Below are 22,114 nucleotides of genomic sequence, written 5' to 3' on the forward strand. Positions count from 1 at the left end.
CGTGCTCTGCAGCTGCTCCATGCTCCACCGTGGCTCCCTGTGCTCCGGGACTGTTCACAGCCACATTCCTGCGCTCTTGCTGGGCAGGACGGGGTCAGGAATTGCTAGTCCAGGTTCTCAACAAGAAGGAACAAGCAGGAGCAGAATACACCAGCTTTCCAGATATCTGAGAGGTTGAAGGAGAATGCTGGGTTAGCAAATGGTCTGGATGGTCTTGGGTTTGGTTAGGAAAAGCTGATCACTGGTCAAAAAAAGAGATTTTGTTTTTTTTGTAAATTTGATTTTATTTCAACACACCCATCCTGTCCTGGATGTGCGGTTCCCATGATGCTGTTTCTCTATGGGATAGAGTTCCCGGGGTTGTGAGCAGATGTAACTTGTACCTCCCTGATCCCAAGGGCCACTTCCCTCCCGGAGCGGCCATCGGATTTAGTACCAGTTCATGGAAAAAAAAAAATGCTGCTTTGAACTCAGAGGGTTAATATACTTTTGATTTGTAATTTTTTGTAAAACTTTTTACAAGGTAGCATAGTATTTCACCAGACACCAACTACAATCCGTCCATGGTCTGATTTTTATATAATTTAGTGGTGCTTTAGAAACTTTTGTTCGGTTGTTTCGGAGCTGCACAGCTCAGTTCTTCGCCTGTATCTACCTAAGACCAATGTGAACCTTTGTATTTTTGCTCCTAATTTTGGACTCAGTGAAAGTGTACTGTTTACATGTACAGAACTCCCGACCCTGTGTGTTCTGCCAGACCTGCTGTTGAAGAGGAAGCTGCCCCTCACCCAGTTCGTCTGCTTAACCCAGCCACAGCCTCACCCATCCACCGCCACGCGCCCGCTCCGAGGGACACCCCACCAAACCCAGACACCCTTTAAGCAATTCTGGGGTTTGCACAAGCTGTTGTGTTTGTATTTTTTTTTTTTTGTTTTTTCCCCCCAGTAGTTGTACGGATCAGCTGCAATTCCAATCGGGAGCTGATCCGGAGCTCTGAATCACCAGATTTGGGCAGTGCTGCTGCCTCCCCATCCTCCTCCTCCTCCTCCTCCCGCACAGGCAGGAGGGTGGCGCTGCCCGTAGGGTCCAACTGATGTAGGGGGGCAGTGGAGGGAGCAGGGGGAAAACACTCCTGACCAGAATTGGGAATACTCTAGGGAAGGGGGTGAGCTCACCCAAGCCCGGCCACTGGCTTGGAGTGGAGGGTGGGAGCACGGTCCCATGGGAGGCTCCCAACGAGGCAGAAGAGGCTCTTTGGGAAGCTGCTGCTTTCCCGAGGGCTCAGATAGAAAGCGTATGGCACTTAATCCAGCTTCTAAGGTGACACTTTATTGCTTAATCAATTGACTCCTTTGGAAATGATATTTTTGCAGATAGGCACCTATGCAACTTCATGTGGCTCTTAAGCAGATGAGCACTTCCTCCTCAACGAGCTTGATAAGAGTTATTTGTGTTATATACTGTGGATTTTTCCAGTAAATGTGGCTTAATATTTTAATTCTTAGAATGTGTGTCTATTATATATGTGATGCAACTTAATTCTGTTCTGTTTGTGGAATGATTAGCACAGGCCAACTCCCTGTCCCCTCACTTAACAAAGACCAATGAGCTGTTAATCGAGCTGTTATCTCCATGGTATTACTTGCTAAATGCACTGATTTCATAAGTATGTGGAATACTTTTTTTTTTCTTTTGAATCTGTATATCATATATAAGACTGAATCTACTTAATAAACACTGTATAACAAAAAGGGCTTTCTCCTCCACTGTCGAGCCCTGCTGGGTGCTGCTGGCCTCAGCGCTGCCCCTCACCCCAGGCCCTATGTGAGAGGTCGGTGCCATCAGTCACCACCAGAGCGGGGATCTAAATTTAGGTGTTAAAAGGAAGAAAAAAAAAAAACCAAAAAACAAACAAACAAACAAAAAATCTCTCAGTCCTGTTGACATAAGCTGTGCTTTCCATTCCGTAACAGACAGCGTGGGTACCAGAGAAAGCAGTGGCAGCACTCACAAAGGGGGCAAGGCACCAGTTTTATGCTTAACTTATATTTTGACAAAATTAATTTTGTGAAGTGTCTGGTTTTTGTGAGAAAAAAAAAGAAAAAAGAAAAAAAAAGTTTTCATTGAAGTTTGTGCAAAGTTCTCCCTCATGGAAAATACTGATTTTTCGTTACCAGCTTTATTCACTAAGTATAATAAACCTTTACATCCATCAATGTTCCTCTTCAAGCGCTGTATAGATACCATCTCCTGGTGTGCTCGTCAGGAGACCCAGAGGGTCCAAGGGGTTTGCAGCTTCCATGGAAATGCAGCTGCCCAGGGTGTGGGGATGCTGGTGGGGCAGGCAGGTGGGCTGCCCCTTCCCGGGATTTGCTGCGGCTGCAGCCGGGAGCGAGGCCAGGAGGACCCACCTGAATGTTTATGTTTGTAAACGATCACCTGGGACAGCACATCCCAGATGGAGCATTCACAGAATTCATTGAAGTCTGGCGGTACAGCACCAGTGACCCTGTGTCCCTGACACCATCGGGTCTAGGACTGAGCCTCTGGCTGAGCTTTGCTTCCAGGTTTCCAAGGGAGCATGGGAGGGCGCCGCAAGCCATGGGAATGAGCAGGGCCGGGCCACACCAGCTGCAAACCAGCTGGCATCACCTGCTGAGACTTCCACAGCCTCCTGGCCGGACTGACTCGGGATGTCCCCACGCCTGCAGATGGTCCCGCTGAGCACGGCAGAGCCAGAGGCAAACAGCAGCCAGGCTGGGAGAAAGAAAAGCTATTACTTGGCACGCAGATATCACAGAGAGAAAATAAAAGGGAAAAAAAGTGCATTGCGCTTTGTGAAATTCTAATGTTAATGGGTTTTACTCTTGAAACCCCCAAGCTCCCCTATTCCAGAGGTAGCTAATCCTGATGCCATCACCCCCTACCCCAATAAAACAGGGAAGGATTAAATACTGAGTTTTAAAGCTTGGCTAAGTAACAATTCTACTCATTTTTTTTGCATTCCCTGTATCTAGCTTATCTAGATTCTCCAGCTATTCTGTGTGCAGAGAGCCTGGCAGAGCCAGGAGATCAATGAACTACCAAAAACCACAAAAGCCTTTTTTCACCCCAAATGCTGGAGCTGGACTATATGCTGCCCCAGCCCCTGTGCAAGGCAATCGATGCTGTTCTGCCACGGCAGCACTGAGGAATGCCAGGAAATCAGGGATTGTGTCACCACTCAGCACTCCCACAGCCCCAGGCAGGAGATCCCTGCTCACCCTGCAGAACATCTACACAGTGAGAACCCAGACATGTGACATCATAATTCATGTTATTTCCTTACTGCCCAGAAAAAAAACGACTCGGCTAAGAAGAGTTTTCAAGTAGTTTCAATAAGCTGTAATTGGTGTCACATTCAGGCTCTTAAGAAACATTTTTAGATCCATTTATCTAACATTGAGGGCAGTAACAGCAGGACCTGCAGTGAAACTGGGAGAAGTCTTAGTGCTGCTGCCCACAGGCATCATGCCAGCAGGGCAGGGATCCCCTGTGACTGCAGGGGACCCCCACAGTGTCCCACGACCCCCTCGTGGCTCTCAGAGCCTTCATGGTGTCCATTCCCCAAGAGCCACACAGCCTCTCTGCAGGAGCTGCACCAACTTCAGTGCTCTCCAAGTGCATAAAATCAGATTTAGCAAAGCCAAGCAGGAACACAGCCCCTCCCCTTAGTGACTTAAGCAGAGCTCTGGAACAGCTGCAGTTAAAAGAGAGGAAAGGAAAAGCCCCATTGGCTTGAAATGGAGGAGTATTTCAGAAAAAGGACTGAAACCACACAAGCAGATTTTACAGTGTTTATTTTTCCAATAGCACAAGGGACAGACACGAGCAGGCCCCCCCGAGGGCTCTGCCCCCCAGACCAGTCCAAGCTGAACACTGCAGTGGCCCCCCAGGAGGCAGAGCCAGCCCCCTGCTCCGCTCCCCATCTTTGGTAAGCAGGTTCCACACCTCTGCTGGCCCCACCGGCACCGCAGCCCTGCCCAGGTCGGGGCACTGCTGCATCGCGCTCCCATTCCCGTGGGACGAGGCTGGTGGATGCATTGAGGATAAAACCATCTCAGGGACTGAACTTGTTCCACCCCTCATGATTGTGGCTGAAAGAAGAACTTGCACGGCTGAAAGAAAGTGCATGGTGAAGGGAGGTAGGATGGAGCTGGAAAAGGGACGAGAAGAAAAAAATGAAAATAAACTCCCTAAAATTCTTGCTACTGCCCGCTTGAATAAGCCAGCAGTTTCTCCTCCTCACTGAAACAATTAACTCTTGATTAGGAATTGCTCCAAAGAGAAAGAGAATTGCAGTTTTGCTCTCCCTCTCTGGATGCACATGGATGTTTCATTCACCTCCCTGCAGTGCAGGTACAGCCATGCCCTGGGAGCTCAGGTGCAGCAACAACTGGCAAGAGCTTAAATGAGCAACCGGGGAGTGAGCTTGGCTCAGCAAATCCCACCTGGCCATCCTTGAGCCTGCACAGCACAGTCCACCCCAGCACACCATGGGCACGGGGAGGCTGTTGGAACCCAGACCCCAGTGTGGTGAGCCTCACGTCAGGCAAGACAGAATACAGTGGCTCTGACAATAACTAACACCACTTTAATGCAATACTGCTGTAGAGCCTGGAAATCCAAGGAAAAAAAAAAAAAAGAGACCCCTTTATGCTCTATGTACATTACATCCATTTACAGAGTTGGCCAGTACTGTGTACAACATATAAATATATGATCAAACAGATGCAGAGAGGATACTTACAGGAGCCAAATAATTCACTTTATACATCCAAGAATGAAAATATAAAAAAAAATGGAAAATAAAAAAGAGGAAAGAACACTGCTTTAAGTGTTAGGTGATGGTTACACAGATGCACAGCTCGATGCTCACAAGTGCTCAGCTGCTGTAGGGTTTCAGGTCCTCACCACAAAGGTGCAGTGCAGAGCTCACTGCCTCTATCACTGAGCTCCAGGGAACCTCCAGTATTCCACAGCAGTTTGTGGAAGTCAGCCAAAGGAGGCAGGCACAGCCGCTGGGCCAGTTCAGCCAGGAACAGTTCCCTGGCCACACAGCTTCCTGCAGACCAGCAGAAGGCATTTGCTTGGCACTTGCCCCAATTTTTTTTTCCTCTCCTTCTTGCATCCTCCACGTGGGCTCCATGTGGCACATGGTGGGCTGTATAGGGCTCCACAACCACCTGCAGAGCACATCCCCGGGCACCACATCCTGCTGTAGCATCCAAAGACCGCACGGGACCATCCCTGCGGGGCAGCCCTCTGCTTGCACTCACTGCACAGCAGCACTTCCCACACAAACTGGGAATGGAGATGGCAGAAGGGGAGAGTGGAAGACTGAAGGGCCTCACCTTGTGCAGCCCTGAAATAGCAAACACCATCTTCCAGTTCCTTTGGATGTAAGGATTTCCTTCACAGAAGATCCAGGGATTGCCACAGCGAACGGCTGCTCCCCCCTGGCATCAGCCTCGGCGCAACAGCAGAGCACAGCTGGAATTTCCATGATAGCAAGAAGCAGCAGGATGGCTCCTATGGGGCACAGCCCACCCAGAGCAGGGTGTCCCCATGGGCAGGAATGAGCTCTGCACTGTTGATCTCCATGGGAAGGCAGCTCAAGGTTCCTCACCAAAACAAAGTGTAACAGCGTTTCTACTATGAACAGAGAGTACTTTGTGTACAGGCGTTAGGATCAGTCCTTATCAAAATACACACACTGAATATACAACCTGTCCCATGGCCATAATTTATTATCTCACCACAAGGCACAATACACAGAGCTTAGAGGGTCCTATACAGTCGTCGTGGCAGAAGGCGCCGCAGCCTTTGCACATGATCATGGCTTTGAGGCTGCACGAGCACTGGAACGAGATCTCGTCGACGCTGCTGTTGTCAGCAAACATCTGCACAGCCAGGGCCGTGTTCCGGCTCGCAGCAAAGTTCGCTTTGTGGGTGAGCTGCACCACACTCCCAGCAAGGCCTCGGGGGAAAGCCGGAGTGTTGGATGAAAAATTAAAGCTGGTGGAATTAAGCTGCAGCTTCGAAAGCTTCCCATAAAATGCTTGCTTGATATTGAGCTGAGAGGGGATGGATGAAGGCTCCAAAGGGTGACTCTGTCCTTTTCCCGGATCCCTTGAAAACTTAAAGAAGGGCCAGTCCATGACCAGTGGCTCTCTCTGTGTGTGCCCAGCCAGTTCCGTGGGCTGCTGGGCCATATCTCCCCGGTTCTCCACATTACTCTTGGCTGGGCTGCCACACACCAGCACCTTCTCATTTCTGATCCCTCCCGGGGTGCTGCTTTGCTGCTTTGAAGTCCATTCCTCCCTGGCAGCTGGGATTCCTTCTCCCAATGCACAGCCCTTGTCTATGGGAATCTGTTTGCCAGGGGACAAGGTTCCCATGGCTAAACAGTGATCCAAAGCTCTGGAATGATGCAGCCTCACACTTGGGCTGGAAGGAAAACCAGAACCAAAGAGCTTTTTGCCTTGAACCCCACCATAATTTTTATTGACCAATGCACCCCCTGTGTGGTTTGGTCCAAGAGAAGTTACAGCTGGAGACAAAAACCGAGGCTCTGTAGAGGCATTCAGCTTCTCTGGGCTTTTAGTTGCTGCAATGCTCGTTAATGGGCTGTGCTGCGACATCCGGACCTTGGGCAACTCCTTCTGCTCCTCAAAGCTACAGGAAGAAAATGTTCTTTCCCGAGGGTCGACATCTTCAGACTTCGGAGAGGCACTTGCCACCTTCGCCAGTTGGTCTTGGCAGCTTAAAGTCGAACCAACTTTGGAATGTTTTTCTGGGACAGCCTGATCCTCTGCACCCTCTGCTCTAGGCAATGCTGCCCCTGATCCATAGGTTTTTTCCTGGGGATCTATGGAAGATCTCGCTGAGTGAACATCATCGCTCCTGCTTTGGGCACTCATCTTTATTCCTACATCTGGAGATTCTTTGCCAAAACAGCAACTGCTGCCTCTGTCTAGTTGCAGGGAGAGGCTTTCTGATGGCTTCTGAAGCACTGGCTGTGCAATTTCCAGTTTGATGTTGACATGAGACACTGGGAGAACTTCTTCCAGTGGAAGCTTCTCCTTCAGCAACTGCATCACCAAAGGGTTGTTGGTCTCGATGGAGGACATGGGCCGAGCAGAGCTGACTGGTTGCTCGGCTTTCTGGGGTCCCCACCTCTGAGGTGGGGGTGCAACCAAGTCCCCAGAACAGGCCGGACTCTCTGTCTCCACAGACAATTCTGACCTAATCCCATTGCGCTTTTCACTGCTGCTGTGACAGGAAGAGCCTTTTACAGCCACCTCCCTACAGCTGACGCTTCTGAAGCACATCTCTACCTCCACGTTCTCATCAGCCATGTCCCCTTCCCAATCAGAAGCAGTGTCTGTTGTTTCACTGTGTGTACTCTGTATTTCTTCATCTCCACTTCTCTTCACCTCCTGCGTCTCTCCCAGGAGCTGATGTGTTTTTTCTGGTTCGGTTCTGAGGCACCTCTCCCTTGGCTGCAGGAGTTTTTCAGAGGTATCTATCCTGTTCTGAGAAAGAAAGTCATCATGCACAGAGGGCTGCACTAGAACCTCTGCATTTTGTTCCTCATTACTCAGTTTGCCATCACTGCCTTTCCCTGCCTGCAGCTCTGCAGCATCACACACAGCAGGGATCGCTTTCTTCACTCCAGCAGTTACCGTTTTGGAGGTATTATCACCAACACATTTTTCCAGAAATGTTTTGGAGCTGTTATATCTAAAACCAGACACCTTCTCTGGATCATGGTGTTCTGTGACACCCAATGACAATTCTGGAGGAAAAGGACAACTGGAGGGATTTTCCTTTACATCATGGGGATAATCCAGCTGTATGGTGGGAGCACCAACATCTCCAAGTTCCACCACAGCCCTGTCTCCTGTAGGACTGACCCCAGCTCCCTGTCCCCCAGAACACAACAGACTGGTCACCACAGGAACCGCACATTCCAACTTTGTGCTCTCCTGTGATGCAGGACAAGATGGGAGTTCGGTCCTTGGGTCATGGAGGAGCTGTTCAGGACTCTCCTCCTGCCTCTCAGGAGTCACACTGTCCAAGGATGACACAGTCAGAGCACCACAGAACGGCCCCCTGGGTGACCCATCACCAGGTTGAGCGTCCCTTGACCCTGTGGCACATCCGGGAATGCCACTCCTTTCGCTTTTTGAGGAAGAGTGATCTTGTCTGAAAGAGAGGCAGGAATTCACACCAGCTTCCTGAGCAGCCCCTTTGGAGTCAGCCTTCCCTCCGCTCAGATGAACAGACAGCTGTAGTTGTGCTCGCTGTAGATCTGACGCACGTTTTCCATGAGCTCTCTTGGATCTCCTGTGCTGGGAATGGCTGCTGGATTCTCCTCCACCTCCTCCTTCATCGCTGCTTCTCCCCCCTCCGGGGCCACCCCCTCCTCCGATGGCGGCGGTGGCGGCTTCGCGCTGGGCTCGGGCTTGCAGAGCACGGGCCTTAATGTCTGCGAGGGTCCGGGCCCCAGGGCGGCCCCGGCCGGAGGGCTCCGTGCTGGGGATGATCCTGGGGCAGATCTGGTAAGCGGGCTGACCTTTAACCACCCAGGGTGGTTTAATACGTGAAAGTTGAATCTGAAAGAAAGGGTAATGCGTTAAGTTCTAACACTGACCATCTCCAGAGAAATGCGTTTTACTGGCAACTGCTCATCACAATTCTTAACACAAAAATTCAACTAAAATTTCAGCTTAGAAACTAATTTGGGAACCAGCATGGTCCCACAACCTCTGCTGTGTGACCTGTAAAGCTCAGTTCACACTAATATTGTTTTACCAGAGTCTGCAGGCAAATATGAAGTAAGTTATTTATATTCCAGTCTTCAGAATCAAACTGGTCTTCTCTACAACAGCATGGCTGCCCTGAAGCTACCAAAATGGGTATCCTGGTCAAAATGAGAAAAGTCAGGAGGAACACTGAGATTCCGTCCAAAAGCAAAGAACTCAGAAACTATACAAGATAAAGAACATGATTTCAAGGTCTTTTGCAGTAAGTCAGCTCATTTCAGGCAGTGTTTCTGTATCCACAGAAATGCAAATGGAGTAAGTCAAGGTTACCCTGTGCTCTTGTGCAAAGACCTTGGGATGATTTTCCATTCTCTGCCTAAATACAACAGCAAACTGCAGCAGTCAGAGGCACTTCACCAGCTCTACCAATTAAACCCTTCAACTCCTTCCTTTAAGATGGCAACGTTTGACATTTTAATAATGTTTTGGTACTACTGAGCACGGCAGCCGTGAGACACAGCAGCTCTAAAGCTCTTTCTTACCCGGATGGGTGGGACTTTGGGCTCCTCTTTAGTAGGCTGTGGCTTTTCTGGGTGAACACTTTCAATTGTGTTACGAAAGGACTGACGATCTTCAAGCCGGGGCTTCTTTTCGGGGAAGGACGCAGAGGCAGCCTCCTCAAAGCTTTTCCTCTTCTGTTCCTTGGACTCCTGAGCAGAGCTCTCCTGGGGCAAACTGGGAATTCTGCCGGCAGCTGCCAATGATGGATCTTCTGATTTGCTGTTTGATTTGGAAGTCTCTGGAGAGAGGTGCAGTTCAGTACTCTCTGCCTTCAATCCTGCAGTGGAGGGGCTGCTCAGATCGTCCTTCTTCAGGTCTGTCTCAGGTTTTGGCTCTTTATGAAGCGAGGGATCTGGCCCCACAGGAGCAAGCTCTTTGGGAGCCTCGGTGTGCTCAGGTTCCCGCAGTCTGTACAGGCTCCTCCTGGCCCGGCACCGCAGGTCGGCCCGGGAGCGTTTCCGGAAGCGCCCGTCCCTCTGGCGCGTGGTCGGCCCGCGCGGCAGCCTCGCTTCTGCTTTAACAGACAGCTCTGTCCTGTTCTCAGCGTCCTCCTGCACCGAATTCTGTGCCTGGGATTCTTCCTGGGTCAAGCCCAACCTATAAGGCAAACACAAAAGCCAGCTAAAAGATAAAGCTCATGCCAATTGCAGTGTTACTGAATAGCACAAATACAGACAGTCATCAAAGCCCCATTAACTCACCCTGCAAGGGGGGAACCCACTCATACCACACTGCTATCCCATGAAATGGGAAAAAACCCCAAAAAATTTGTGATGGAAAATACCACCAGCTTACTTGGAAACAAAAGAGATGGGCTACAAAATTCTGCTGAACCCAATCAATCTTCCCAGAGCAACATCTGGAATAATTCACCCTACAACCTTGTTTTTCAAGGAGTTTACACTGCATCTGCTCAGGTATCCACAAACAGAAACACACTCTGCCACCTGCATAAACGTGGATAAAACAGGATCGATGTGGTAAAATGTCTCACTTTTGCCCATAGTAGTCCTCGAAGAACTTCTCTTTCCATTGCTCCACTCTCTTTTCCTTTTCCATCTCCTGCCGGATTCGAACTTGCATCTCATGAGTGAATTCACCTACATGGAAGCAAGACTGGAATTCAGTTCCAAACCAAACTCATTCTGCAAATGCAACCTCTAGTGTTTGAACAGTACAGCAGCTAAACATATGAAAGACAGCTGCTGCTACCACCCTGCTCCCCCATCCCACTCTGGATCCACATGCTGCCTGTGGCTCCAGAAGAAAAACATGTTTTAACAGATAGGCCACCACTTAAGGAAAAATAAATCTGGCACTACTTTATATCTTCAGCACTTAATGCTGAAGGTCCCACAGCACGAAATTGTATCTTTGATTTTAAACAAAAAAAAAAAAAAAGTTGGGGGAACACGGCTAGATACACAGCAAAGCTGGATTAGTTCTTGCTCATTAACTGCAAAAGAAAACCAAAAATCCTACAAAACGAGCAGCTATTCCCCAGACACTCAGGAAAGCACAGGAAAGCAAAGCCACTCACCATCAGCGAGCCGCTCCCTCCAGCTCTGTGCAGCGTGGGTGAAGAACTCGTTGTTCAGAGCGCTGCCACTGAGGCGCATCAGCCCATCAGCCCCCACCTAGCAGGACAGACCCAGGACAAACACATCACATCTGCTCCAGCTGTTCCACACTGAAGAGGTAATCAGGGAAGGGAAAACACCTGAGTGCTCATACCTGTCTATCAACTTCAGGCAGGAGGCAAAGCAGCTGCTGCTGGAAGTGTGATGGAAGTGCGTTAAAGGTCCTGGAGTTGATCAGCGCTCGCAGGTTCGTGTTGACAAGGATGGAGCCTGGGGTTTCAAAGTCAATATCCTCACCCCTGTTCCGTTTCATTTGCCCTAGAGTTTAAGGACAGGCAGATAAAATTAACATTGCTGTGCAGCAGTATTTCAGCATTATGGGCTGAAATTTACAGCAAACTACAACAGCAAAAGGAGTGAGGAGAGATGATAAAGACTGCAGTATTCAAGTGTGAAGAATGACTCTCCAGTGCAGTAATTAACAAACACACATCTGGAATTCTGACATGAGGTCACAGTTCTGCCACATTCAGGTACAATTCTCAACGCTGCTCTTCAGACCAGGCAAAGTTTTAGACAATTGTGTCACTAATACTCAAGGTGGAAAGTTTGGCTTGTAACCTCAGGTCATCAAATGCCTCCTGGTGCTCTTTTCTCAGACATACGTGGACTTCACCACAACCAATTATTCTTCTGCCTTTCATCAGGAGCACATACCAGCCGTGGGCTTTCGGATGCCCCTCAGCAGCTGTGGAGGATCCCTGTTTATCTCTGTCCTACTGCGCAGGCTGGTTTTGCACAGGGCCAAGGAGCTGCTGCTGCTGCTGGATGTGCTGCTGCTTTCTCCATCAGCATGCCTTCCTGTGAAGCCTAAAAGCAAAACAACATCATAAAAATTTGCAAAGAACAGTCAAAAGGCCAACTGGGAGAGTGGTTTAACATACAAGAATTCTCTGTTACTAACAAATCTGCTTTATTAGAGGGTATTGCCCAGGTAGCAACTATGCTGAGTGGATTAAACATCCACATGACTCTGCAGTCTCACTCATTCTCAGCAGGTGTTACAGAAATCCTCAGGCAAACACAGATGACTGGGGACTGACAAAGAGATCTGTGAGGTCATTAGGACCCCCCAAAGCCTTGCTCACCCGAGGCAGACTCCATGTGTGCCCCATTTACTTTCAGTGGAGTTAACACCACCCGTGGCAACATCACACCTGTCTTCTTCTTCTGTTTGGCTGTCTGCAGACCAGAGGGAAACCAAAAACAAAACAAAGGAATGAAGGCATTATGGAAGTGTATAGTGATGTTCTAAGCAGCATGCTTCTCAGTTAAAGGGCTGCCTGGCTCCTCCTAGCTGAATCTTCAGGCAACAATACATTCAGGACTAGCAGAGAATTCAAAATTGTCTTCCCATACAGAATCCCATCCCATCCTGCCACTTCCTGCCCAAGGAGACAGACTCATGACTCTCTTGAGGCACTTGCGCACAAATAGTCTCTGTCATACCACCCCAATGGTAATGAAAGCTCCTCTTGAGAGGTTGCATCCTTCCCATTAGTCCCACTTTTTCCTACCTGGGAAGCAGTTCTGTAGCTCTCCCTGGTAGCAGGTCCCCTACTCTGAGATTCAGTGGAACACGAGGCGTTAGAAGAAGTTTCATCAAGAGACACTGAAAAAGAGATGAGCTCTCAGTCAGACACAGAAGTAGGTCCTGGAGTTAAAGGTTAACATCACCAGACACTTACCATCGTTGTCACCACTCACAGTGCTGGCTTCATTGGACCCACAGCTTTCTGCATCTGCTGTGTCCTCCAGCTCCTCCCCTTCTGGCACTGACAAGTTCCGGGACCACTGCAAGGCATCTTTCTAGAGGGGAAACAGAACTGGGGTGGCTACAGCCCTCCCTCCCTCTCTCCCTCCCAAATCTACACTAATGGCAGCAGACAGTTAACTGGATATACTTTAACCTTCCACTTTTCCCTATTTTAATCCTTGATGCAGAAAGGTATTTAATGTATATTTGGGCTCATAGTGGAACAGAAGTCACCTAAACTAACAGCACTTTATAGCCTTCCTAGACAAGTAACACATATCCAAAATACCAGGTTAATAATAATTAATTTAATAGAAAGGTTCATAACACGTCACAATTTTCTGCAACTGTAAGCATTGCATTGCATTGTATGAAATGAGCTCCTATTAAAGAGAAGCATCTCACTACTGAAAGAACAGGTAGCATCAGAGTGGCCTAACACTAAAACAGCAAGCTTAGGAGATGTGTTTCTTACTTGTACAATAAAAGTAATTTCAATGCCATCTATTTTCAGCAAAATGTGTCAATTCAACAAGATTTTCTAACAGCAGAAAAAGTATCAAAATGAAATAGCCTTGATCTATCAAGTTAATATTTATCAGGGAATCCAACAGTACAAAACAATGCAAAAGGAAAGCTCTAGATCAGAAACATTTTCAATATTTAATATTACTGGATCAATAAACTAAAAATACAAAAAGCAATCCAGAGAGATTTCAAGATCTGAGGAAAATACTGATGCTAAATAACACTGAATGTAGCGGAACACAGAACAAGACAGAAGATTGAATGTACATTTCCCTATCAAGACTTTACTTGTCGCTACAAGCTCTTGGACCAGTTCCTTGTTTGGCTGTGTTCCCTTGTGGCTGGCTGCAAGGGAGTGCACAGGTCTGTTCTGATGAGCAGCCACCTGAGATGGACACCAGGTACTGCAGTAAGAGGATTCATCTTCCTTGTACAATTCAAGAAATAATAGTTGGGGTTTTTTTAAGGAATTTATCATAGCTGGCTGAATATAGCTGAAAGGTACAAGCTCCAAGGAAATAATGAATTCCAGACCCTCTCTCACATGATGATCTCACTGCTCATGATGCTCAGTGACAGGGTAACACTCAGCCGTGCACAAGGAGCAGAACTCACCCCTGGGCCCTTAGCTGGTAGCAGAACTCAGCATTTACCTTGAGTGTGAAAAGGCTGATGCGTCCAGGCAGTTTGTAAAAGAGCCCATCCCCTCCCCGGGAGTTGGAATGGAGCATGGCGTTGAGGCAGGCCAGGGGAGACGTGCCACTGCAACAGAGACAGAGAAAGGAGGGAGCTTGAGAAATAGATTATCAAGAAAACAGCCTGAAAGATCTGGTTAAATGGGCATCCTTTAGCTGATGAGAAGAACAGAGGTAATGCCATTAACCTTATAGGACAGGCACTTCAGTCAGAACAGTGTCACTGGTTTCATTCTGACCTATACATCAGCCTTGCACATCACAGCGAGCAGGAAATGTGACACCAATTTTAAAGCTATTCTCGCCTGTTTTTAGCCATTTCTAACTTATTACATGCTTCCTCCCTTTCTCTCCTGGAATCCTTCAGTGTTGAATTGATTTTATAGAACCCCCAGATTTATTCAGCAGTAGAAAGATGTTACAAACTGTAGACACATGTGTTACTGCAAGTCTCCCTGATATGTCACAGACTAAACTACTTGAGCAGAGCTCGATACAAAGGTTCTGATGCTCTCATTTGGTAATTACTACATAAGTCCCTGGATAAAGCCCCATCCTACACTCACACTGATGGGACTGCTATGCCACGTAATATGGTGATTTCCATTAAGTCCCACATGTACAGGCAGAAAGTTGTCTGGAAGACACATTACAGCACTATTGACTGCATTCCTAGTAAAAGTGAAACTGAAAACTGGACTGAGATAAAATATTTCAAAGAAAATCATTCTCAAATTGAAAACAGAACAATTTCTGTTTCCACTTTGAGTGTGTTTGGGTTTTGGACATTTCTTCACATGCAATGGGAACAGGCAAAGTTACCCTGTATCACTTTTAAACCTGTGAACAAAATTTCCAGCCTTCTGTCCTGTTAGACAGTGTTTTCCCCTCTGTGTTTACCAGACGCTCCAAGCACACTCACCAGCCACAGAGCTCTCTTAAAACAGCAAAGTAAGTCATTTTCCCCGAAACAAGAAAAAAGCCAAGCAGTTAAAACTCTGCCAGGAGCTAAACTCAGCATGGGGCTGGCTCATGGGAATGTCAGTGCCCTGTATGGAACACGGCCCTCTCAGCAGAGCACCGTGACCCCCAAACCAGGGAGCCCCAGCTCAGAATTGATTCAGAAGGAAAAACATCTCAAGGCTCTAAGCTATTTCCTTCAGGAAATGGAGTTTCAGGAAGAGCTTCTATACAAGCACCAGCAAAGCCCGCTGCACATTCAGCCAGGCAGGCTCACTGCCTTTATTCTGCAAACAATCACACTCTGAAGAAAACAATATTTTCTTAAAGCAGAGAATTAATGACCAGGGAAGGAAAAGCAGATATCCCAAGGGAAGCCACCGACCTTTAAAGGAATGAGTTAGCTTTGTGGGATTTAAGATGACACATGTTCCAAAGTCTGGTCTTTACTTACACACTGTGACAGGTCACTTGTAAAAACTGGGAAAGCACAGGATAATTTATGTGTGTGAAGAGCCCTGCTATTATCTTTGGCAAGGGACAGCCTGTACATAGAGATCTTCAACTGCCTGCTTAGGTAACAGGACTTATGTGTGAGAGTTGTAGAAGACTGATTAAAGCAAAGCTCCTCTTACGAAGTACTCATTAAAATCTGTCTGAATTCTACTGAAACTACTGCCCATATCCAAACCAGAGAAGACCTCAGCAAGTATCACAGAACCATGGAAGAGTTTGGGTTGGAAAGGCCCTTAAAGACCATCTTGTTCCAAATTCCATGCCATGGGCAGGGATCCCTTCCACCAGACCAGGTTGCTCCGAGCCCTGTCCAGCCTGGCCTTGGAAACTTCCAAGGATGGAGTAGCCACAGCTTCTCTGGGTAACCTGTGCCATGGCCTCACCACCATTACAGGGAAGAATTTCTTCCTAATATCCAAATCTGTATCTACCTTCCTTCACATTAAGGCCATTGCCCCTTGTCCTATCACTACATGCCCCTTTGAAAAGTTCTTCCCCAGCCTTCTTGTAAGCCTATGGAAAGTGGGTGTTCCAACAGTTTCAAATCTGATGCAGCAGCACACACCAGCCTCATGCCTTTTCAAACAACAGCAGGTCCCACACCCAACACCTCTGTACACGTCACTGATTTTCACTATTCAAAACACCCCAGCTGTTTCCTGATTTCACACAAACAAGGAGCAGAAACAAGCTGACATTTAGGCCCCAGAAGAAATCAGTTTACCCTCTGTAGTTGGGTAAAGTACAGGTTCAGGAAATGCAAACACCACAGTGAAAAAGAGACCACAGAAACAAAGGCAGGGAGAAGAAAGACTACAAACAGTCATTGCATCTGCGTTTCCCAGAAAGTCCATCCCTGGACAGCAGCTTTTCGTCTCTGGTAGTCAAACTTCTTTTTTTTTTCTTTTTTTTTTTTTTCCAGGCAGCAGTAACTGAGGCATTTGGACTATCACAGTTACCCACTTTCTTTGAGCTGCAAGACACTCTGTATTTCTACTACTGTCATGGAAACAGATGGAAGCTCACAAGAACTTAACCAAGGAAAGCAGTCTCCTGCTTCTGCCCTTTCCAAGGCTTTGTATCAGGTTCTTTTCCACATGAAACCCACTCTGAGATGGGCATCTCCTCCCTACAATGTCAAGAGCCACAACTGTGTGATGTGATCTGCACTCTCCTAGTGCTCGAGAATCTGAGCATAAGTCAGTGACACAGAGAAAAATGTCTCTTCTAAAACATACTGTCTGCTAGAGAAATGAAGCATCAGAGGAGATAAAACTTAAACTGTTCTCAAACTCAGGTCACAATAGCAGAAACTGCTGGGAGCTACTTATGTGAGAACCATGCAAGTGACTGGTAAGTACAGCACAATGCAGGGGGCTGATCTGCAAGAGACATTTATTTTACAATAGATGGATGAAGGGACTCTGTATATTATCAAAAAATCCAAGAACATCTTCCAGTTATTATCAGCCAAAAAACCCCTCACAATCTGTATATAAATCTCTGTACTGTCATCTGAAATTACCAGGCTGAAAAGAGAAAAAGGGAAGCAAAGTGGGCTGGAGATGAGGCAGAACTGCATAAAGCAACACCAGCCTTCATACACTGCCTCCCCCATGCTCCACACTGGTTTAGACAAAACCATCAATACTAACCTCATTTCCTTTAGACCTTCAGCCTCTATGACCTGCAGAATCTGTTTTGGGGTCATAGGAGCATCTGAGTAATTTTCCAGCACCTGAAAAGACAGAAAGACCAAGTGTCATTACAGAATTGGCTTCTGCATTCCCAGACCTATTCCATCAGCTGTGGCCCAGACCCAGTAATGTGCCTCTTCAAATTTGATTCACCTGCAAAGGCATACAGCAAAATTTCAGGCTACCTCAAGATCCTGGTGGAAAGAGATCAAAGCCACAAAAGGCTTTACCTTCATCTCTTCCCTAATTAACTGAAATACAAACATGGAGGAGAAAAAGCAGCAGAATTTGGCCCTGACCCCAATGGAAGCTTTACCAGACTTCACTATACCTTAGATGGAGCTGCTGCCACATAAACCTTCCAAACTGAACAGAGGTCAGTGACCTGTAACAGTGTAAAACCTTCTCCTACCTCTCCACAAAGCATCCAGTATTTTTTGTCACCAGAAGTATTACTGTGCAGCTATACAATCCAATACTGTACCTTCCTCAGATTACTGCACTCATTTCATCTTCACTCCATCCCAGGAAGGGAACCACAAGTTAAGAGTCAAAATTCATGTCAGATAAGGACAAAATTCAGAAAAAGACAAAAACAGTAAAGGATCTGGGGAAAAAAAATCCAGCTAGAGACACCAAAAAGACTTAGGAGTGCTTGCCTTTGACATAAAATGAAGAAAAACAGATATTAAAAGACAACACAATAAATAACTCATCCTTTCATATATTATATCAAGAATAGAATTGTCACTTATATACAAAGAAGTAAAGAGGTTATTGCCTTTTTTTTTCTTTTTAAGCCTGTGGAACTTACTGCTCTGAAATGACTAGAAGGAAAAACTCAAGGATTCAAAGAGAGGACCGGACATTTCTGTGGATAAGAAGATTATCCACATAAACAGGAAACAATGAGCAAAAATAAGCTGCAGTAGATGTAAACCACGCAGTTACTTTGGGAGCAGATTACCCCACAGCTGCCGACCACACGCTGGCTCCTGCGCCTTCCCTGGCCACAGACAGTGCTGCTCTTGGAATGTAAAGTCACCCAGCTCCACAGACCTGGGGCCACGAGCAAAAATGGTGAGACAGGCACAGGCCATGGTCTGGAACGGGCATGGGAAGCAGCAACAGGAATTCACTCAGGAACTTTTTGATCATAACCATGGTCTAAATTCCCCTAGCATCACAGCCACGCAATGCACAGCCCTGGTAAAATCTGTCCCCGCTGACTCTCAGTCTGACTCGTGTGGGAAGCCAGATGAAGGACCCAGATGCCCCATTTCCATCAGCAATGTCTAGAAGTGAGTCACTGGAGCAGCCACGCCAATGGGACACCAGCAAAATCACCCCAAAGCTGTGCAGGCCAACGTTTGCACCTTTGACCATCTCCACCCTCCACAAGTAACAAAAAAACCCAACTTCAGTTCTCCACTTCAACTGGATGTTGTGATAAGGTCAGGCTGGATGGGGCTTGGAGCAGCCTGGGACAGTGGAAGGTGTCCATGCCCATGGCAAGGGGGTGGAACAAGATGATCTTTAAGGCACTTCCTTAAGGAATGTCTCAAATCATATCCACCCAACAGGTATTTTGTATATGCTTGAAGCTCACAAGCTTCTGAGAATGAGATAAAATTCTCATGGGGAAGAGAATTAGAGAATTAACTTGAGTTAAAACCCAATGAAAGCACAAAGAGCATAAAGAAAAATCAAAGCGAGCGATGAGCGATATTCAGAGAGAGTAAACTAATTAAATTCCATCCAGCTCCATCACACTTTTTCCTCCCTCCATAGGTTACGAGGTCTCCATGCCTCCCTCCTGAGCTGTCACCCCATCACTCAAAGGCTGCAGACAGCTGACACGGAGAAACTCATTGCTCCCGAGCCCACTGAGATCTGCAAAATACGACACGTCTGTTCCAAAAAATCAGAGAATTATTCAAACCTCTCTCCAGTGACAGACACAGCAAGCAAAGTATGTGGCCTAAAACTGAGCACAAAGGAGCATTTACATACAGATAAAAGAATCTATGCTCAGGGGAACAATTTCCAATCAAGAGCTGTATTAAGTGTACAGAGCACTTAAAGGAAGAACTGGGGGAGAGAGGATCCTGCAAGCTTCAGACACTAAATCCCAGTCTCCAGCACTGTCCCTTTCATCCCTCTCCAACCTGGCACTCCCAGCACCACATCAGCCCTCCACCCAGAACTTCAACATTGGCTATTCCTTATCCCCTAAACAGAATTTTTCCCCCTCTACCACTTATAGCACTGATAGCTGAGGGTGCCTGTGCCCCTAATTATGGAAGTTTACATCACTTCCTCAATTTACTGGTCATCTAGCTCTAACAGTACATGTGGGATCCTGCCATGGTTTTGGGCATCCAGATGAATCTTTAAAGGTTTATTTTATGGAATGTGCAAAGTTTTGGCTCTATAGGAGGAGCAATACAGAAGAATACTTTTGCCTGTGATTCTCAGAAATGCTGAGCAGAATACAAAATACACCAGCACACGTCAGAGAGGGAAATTAAAAGCATTTTGACAGGGAGCATGTGTAAGACTAGTGTGAAATAAAGATCTATTTTTAGTGGATTTACAATCAGTCCTGCAAGCTGGAAGTGCAGCTACGCAACTGTAGGTCTCTTTAAGTGGATAATCTAGTATGAGATCGTTCTATTTCTGGTTCATCAATGGCTCTAAGATGCTGTTGAGGCTTAGGTATCTCAGGCACTCACCATGCCTGAGGTCCTGGCCAAAAGACAGGTGAGAGGAACTGTGTGAAGAAATGCCTTCCCCATCACACAAAGGTCACACACAAAGGTGTATTAGGTGACAGCTTTAGAGTCATTCTCGCATGCTGCATTGGGCAGCCTATAAACACTGATTTTTTTTTCACCTGTCAGAGCTCATGATGTTTGAATGAGCTGACTTTGTGCAAGGTCACATAGCACAGCCTCTGCCCCCAGGGTCACCCACCAGGAAAGCATCCCTGCCACCTGCAGTGACACACCTGGTTCAAAGAACCTGAATCCCAAGGAGAAATGCAAGATGGAGAATGAAACCACCAGGCCTCCTGCAGTGAAGTTCCACAGTAGCTGCCTTATGCCTTTCTCCAGTTTTTCAAGCAAAACCACGTGAGTCTAAAATATTATCATTTACACACAAAAGATGATGCAAGTTGCTGGAAGTCAGATGCTTGTCTGATTAGGTTTTCTCCTGGCAAGCAGTAAGAAAACACTCCAATAGCCAAAAAAATCTTAGAAGCACCAAGAGTTATCCTGAACACCCTCAGTAAAAGACATGAGCTTCACTGGACTCACCCACACTGTTCCTTCTGAATGTTTACATGCTTCAATGCATAACCTGGGCTGGCAAAACCAAAACAAATACACACAACAAAAACAGCAAGGAAACAAACCACCCTCAAGCTCTGTAAATCCATTTCTGCAGAAGTCCAAGGGCTACACAGAAGGAACACATCTATCCTTACAAGCTGTACACCACTGACAGGGCTATGGGGAAGGACCATGGGATTCATTCACATCCAGATAGCTGGATCATCCCTTACTCCATCCCTGGTACAGCTGTACTTGTGTCACCAGGAGAGAGCCAGCTCCTTCCACCCAAATGCCAGACAGCCAGCCTAAACTCAGCATGCAGCCCTTAAATCAAACCTCTGACCAGCTCACTGAAGGATAATGAACTTGTTTTTCTTTTTTGGATTTCCTACTTCTTAACTGAGGTTCAAGACAGACCCAGCCCAAAGGCTTCACAGAGGGTAGTCACCTTCCTCCCACTGACAGGGTCCAATGACAGCGGCATTCCCACAGGCACCACCAGAGCAGACCTGGGCTTGGAAGATGAAGCCTTCAACAAGGAGATTCTTTAACACAAAAGGACTAAGACATCTCCATAGCCATGTCTCCTAAACTCAAAAAGGACCAAATACGGGCTGATTCAGGGATGTTCAGCCCAGCTACTGCTCCAGCAGCCCGGCACACGCCACCGGCCCTCGGGCACTGCCGGTGCACAGAAGGAACCCGCACCCTCACTAATTAAACCAGAAACTTCTGACAGCGGCCGTGCCCTCTCCGGAGGCTCCGGTTCCTCCCACAAAGCTTTAGAACCATCTGAAAGGAAGAGAATGAGCGGAACCGTTCCCACAGCCCTACCCGGCACGCGCTGAGCCGCTGCGGGACGGCACCTCCCGCGTCCCACCCCGGGAGCCGCTGCAGCCCCGCGGGGCGGGAGGCGGCGGAGGCCGCTCTGGGACCCCCGGCGGGCGGGCAGCTCGCCACTGAGGGCCGGGGGCCGCGCTCGCACCGCCCCGGGCGCAGCTCCTTCCCACCGGGCCGAGGAAGAAGAATAACCGTGCAGGAGATCCCGGCCACGGCGGCCGGTGGGGGAACCGAGGGACCGCGCGGAGAACCGGCAACACGGCCCGCGCCCTCCAGGCGGGCCCGGCCCCCGCTTTTATCCCCTCGAAAGCGATGGCGGCGCCGCCGGCCCCGTTACTCGCGGAGGGGCCGGACGCGGCGGGGAGGCCCTGGGGCACAACGGAGCCCCCGGGCCCCCTCCCTGGACGCCCCCCCGGCCTCACCAGGCGGGCGGCCTCGGCCCACGTGCGCTCCTTCTTCCTCCTCTGCTTCATCTCCTTCATCCTCCTCCTCCCGCGCGGGCGGGCGCGGCGGGCGCGAACCGTTGGGCGCGCGGGCGGCAGGCGGGCGGCGGCGACCGGGGCGGGTTGGGCGCGGGGGGCGCGGCGGGCGGGGCGCGAGGCGGGGGCGACTCCGGGCGCTACGGGAGGCGGCGGCGGCGGCTCGGGCCCGGCATAACAACGGGGTCAAAGGGCCGGGAGCGGGGCGGGGCGGTGAGGCCCGGCGACGGTGGCCGCGGCGGGACACGGAAGGACCGGAGGGGAGGGGCCGGAGGGGCGGTCCAGGGACTGGTT

At 48.3% G+C, this 22,114-nt stretch overlaps 1 protein-coding gene across 1 annotated transcript; it reads right to left on the bottom strand.

The window, feature by feature from the left end:
• Nucleotides 1-5,771: 5,771 nt before the first annotated feature.
• ASXL1 (ASXL transcriptional regulator 1) lies at nt 5,772-21,823 on the bottom strand. The gene is made up of 12 exons (XM_062504802.1): nt 21,764-21,823; nt 17,122-17,204; nt 13,949-14,057; nt 12,700-12,820; nt 12,529-12,623; nt 12,100-12,193; nt 11,669-11,821; nt 11,106-11,269; nt 10,912-11,008; nt 10,366-10,471; nt 9,353-9,968; nt 5,772-8,660 (listed from the first exon to the last, which is right to left on the bottom strand). Exons 1-12 carry the CDS (start codon nt 21,821-21,823, stop codon nt 5,790-5,792), a joined length of 4,569 nt encoding a protein of 1,522 aa, XP_062360786.1. The 3' UTR covers nt 5,772-5,789.
• Nucleotides 21,824-22,114: the final 291 nt, after the last annotated feature.

The sequence above is a fragment of the Cinclus cinclus genome, chromosome 18 (assembly GCF_963662255.1).
Source record: "Cinclus cinclus chromosome 18, bCinCin1.1, whole genome shotgun sequence".
Lineage (NCBI taxonomy): Eukaryota > Metazoa > Chordata > Aves > Passeriformes > Cinclidae > Cinclus > Cinclus cinclus.

Bases quoted from the DNA above. Each gene is read 5' to 3' on its own strand.
- ASXL1 (XM_062504802.1), bottom strand. From the start codon at position 21,823: ATGAAGGAGATGAAGCAGAGGAGGAAGAAGGAGCGCACGTGGGCCGAG. The intron at 12,624-12,699 runs GTAAGTGTCTGG...TCTCTTTTTCAG, and splicing joins TGTGAGTGGTGACAACGATG to TGTCTCTTGATGAAACTTCT. The intron at 8,661-9,352 runs GTAAGAAAGAGC...CCTTTCTTTCAG, and splicing joins CCAAAGTCCCACCCATCCGG to ATTCAACTTTCACGTATTAA.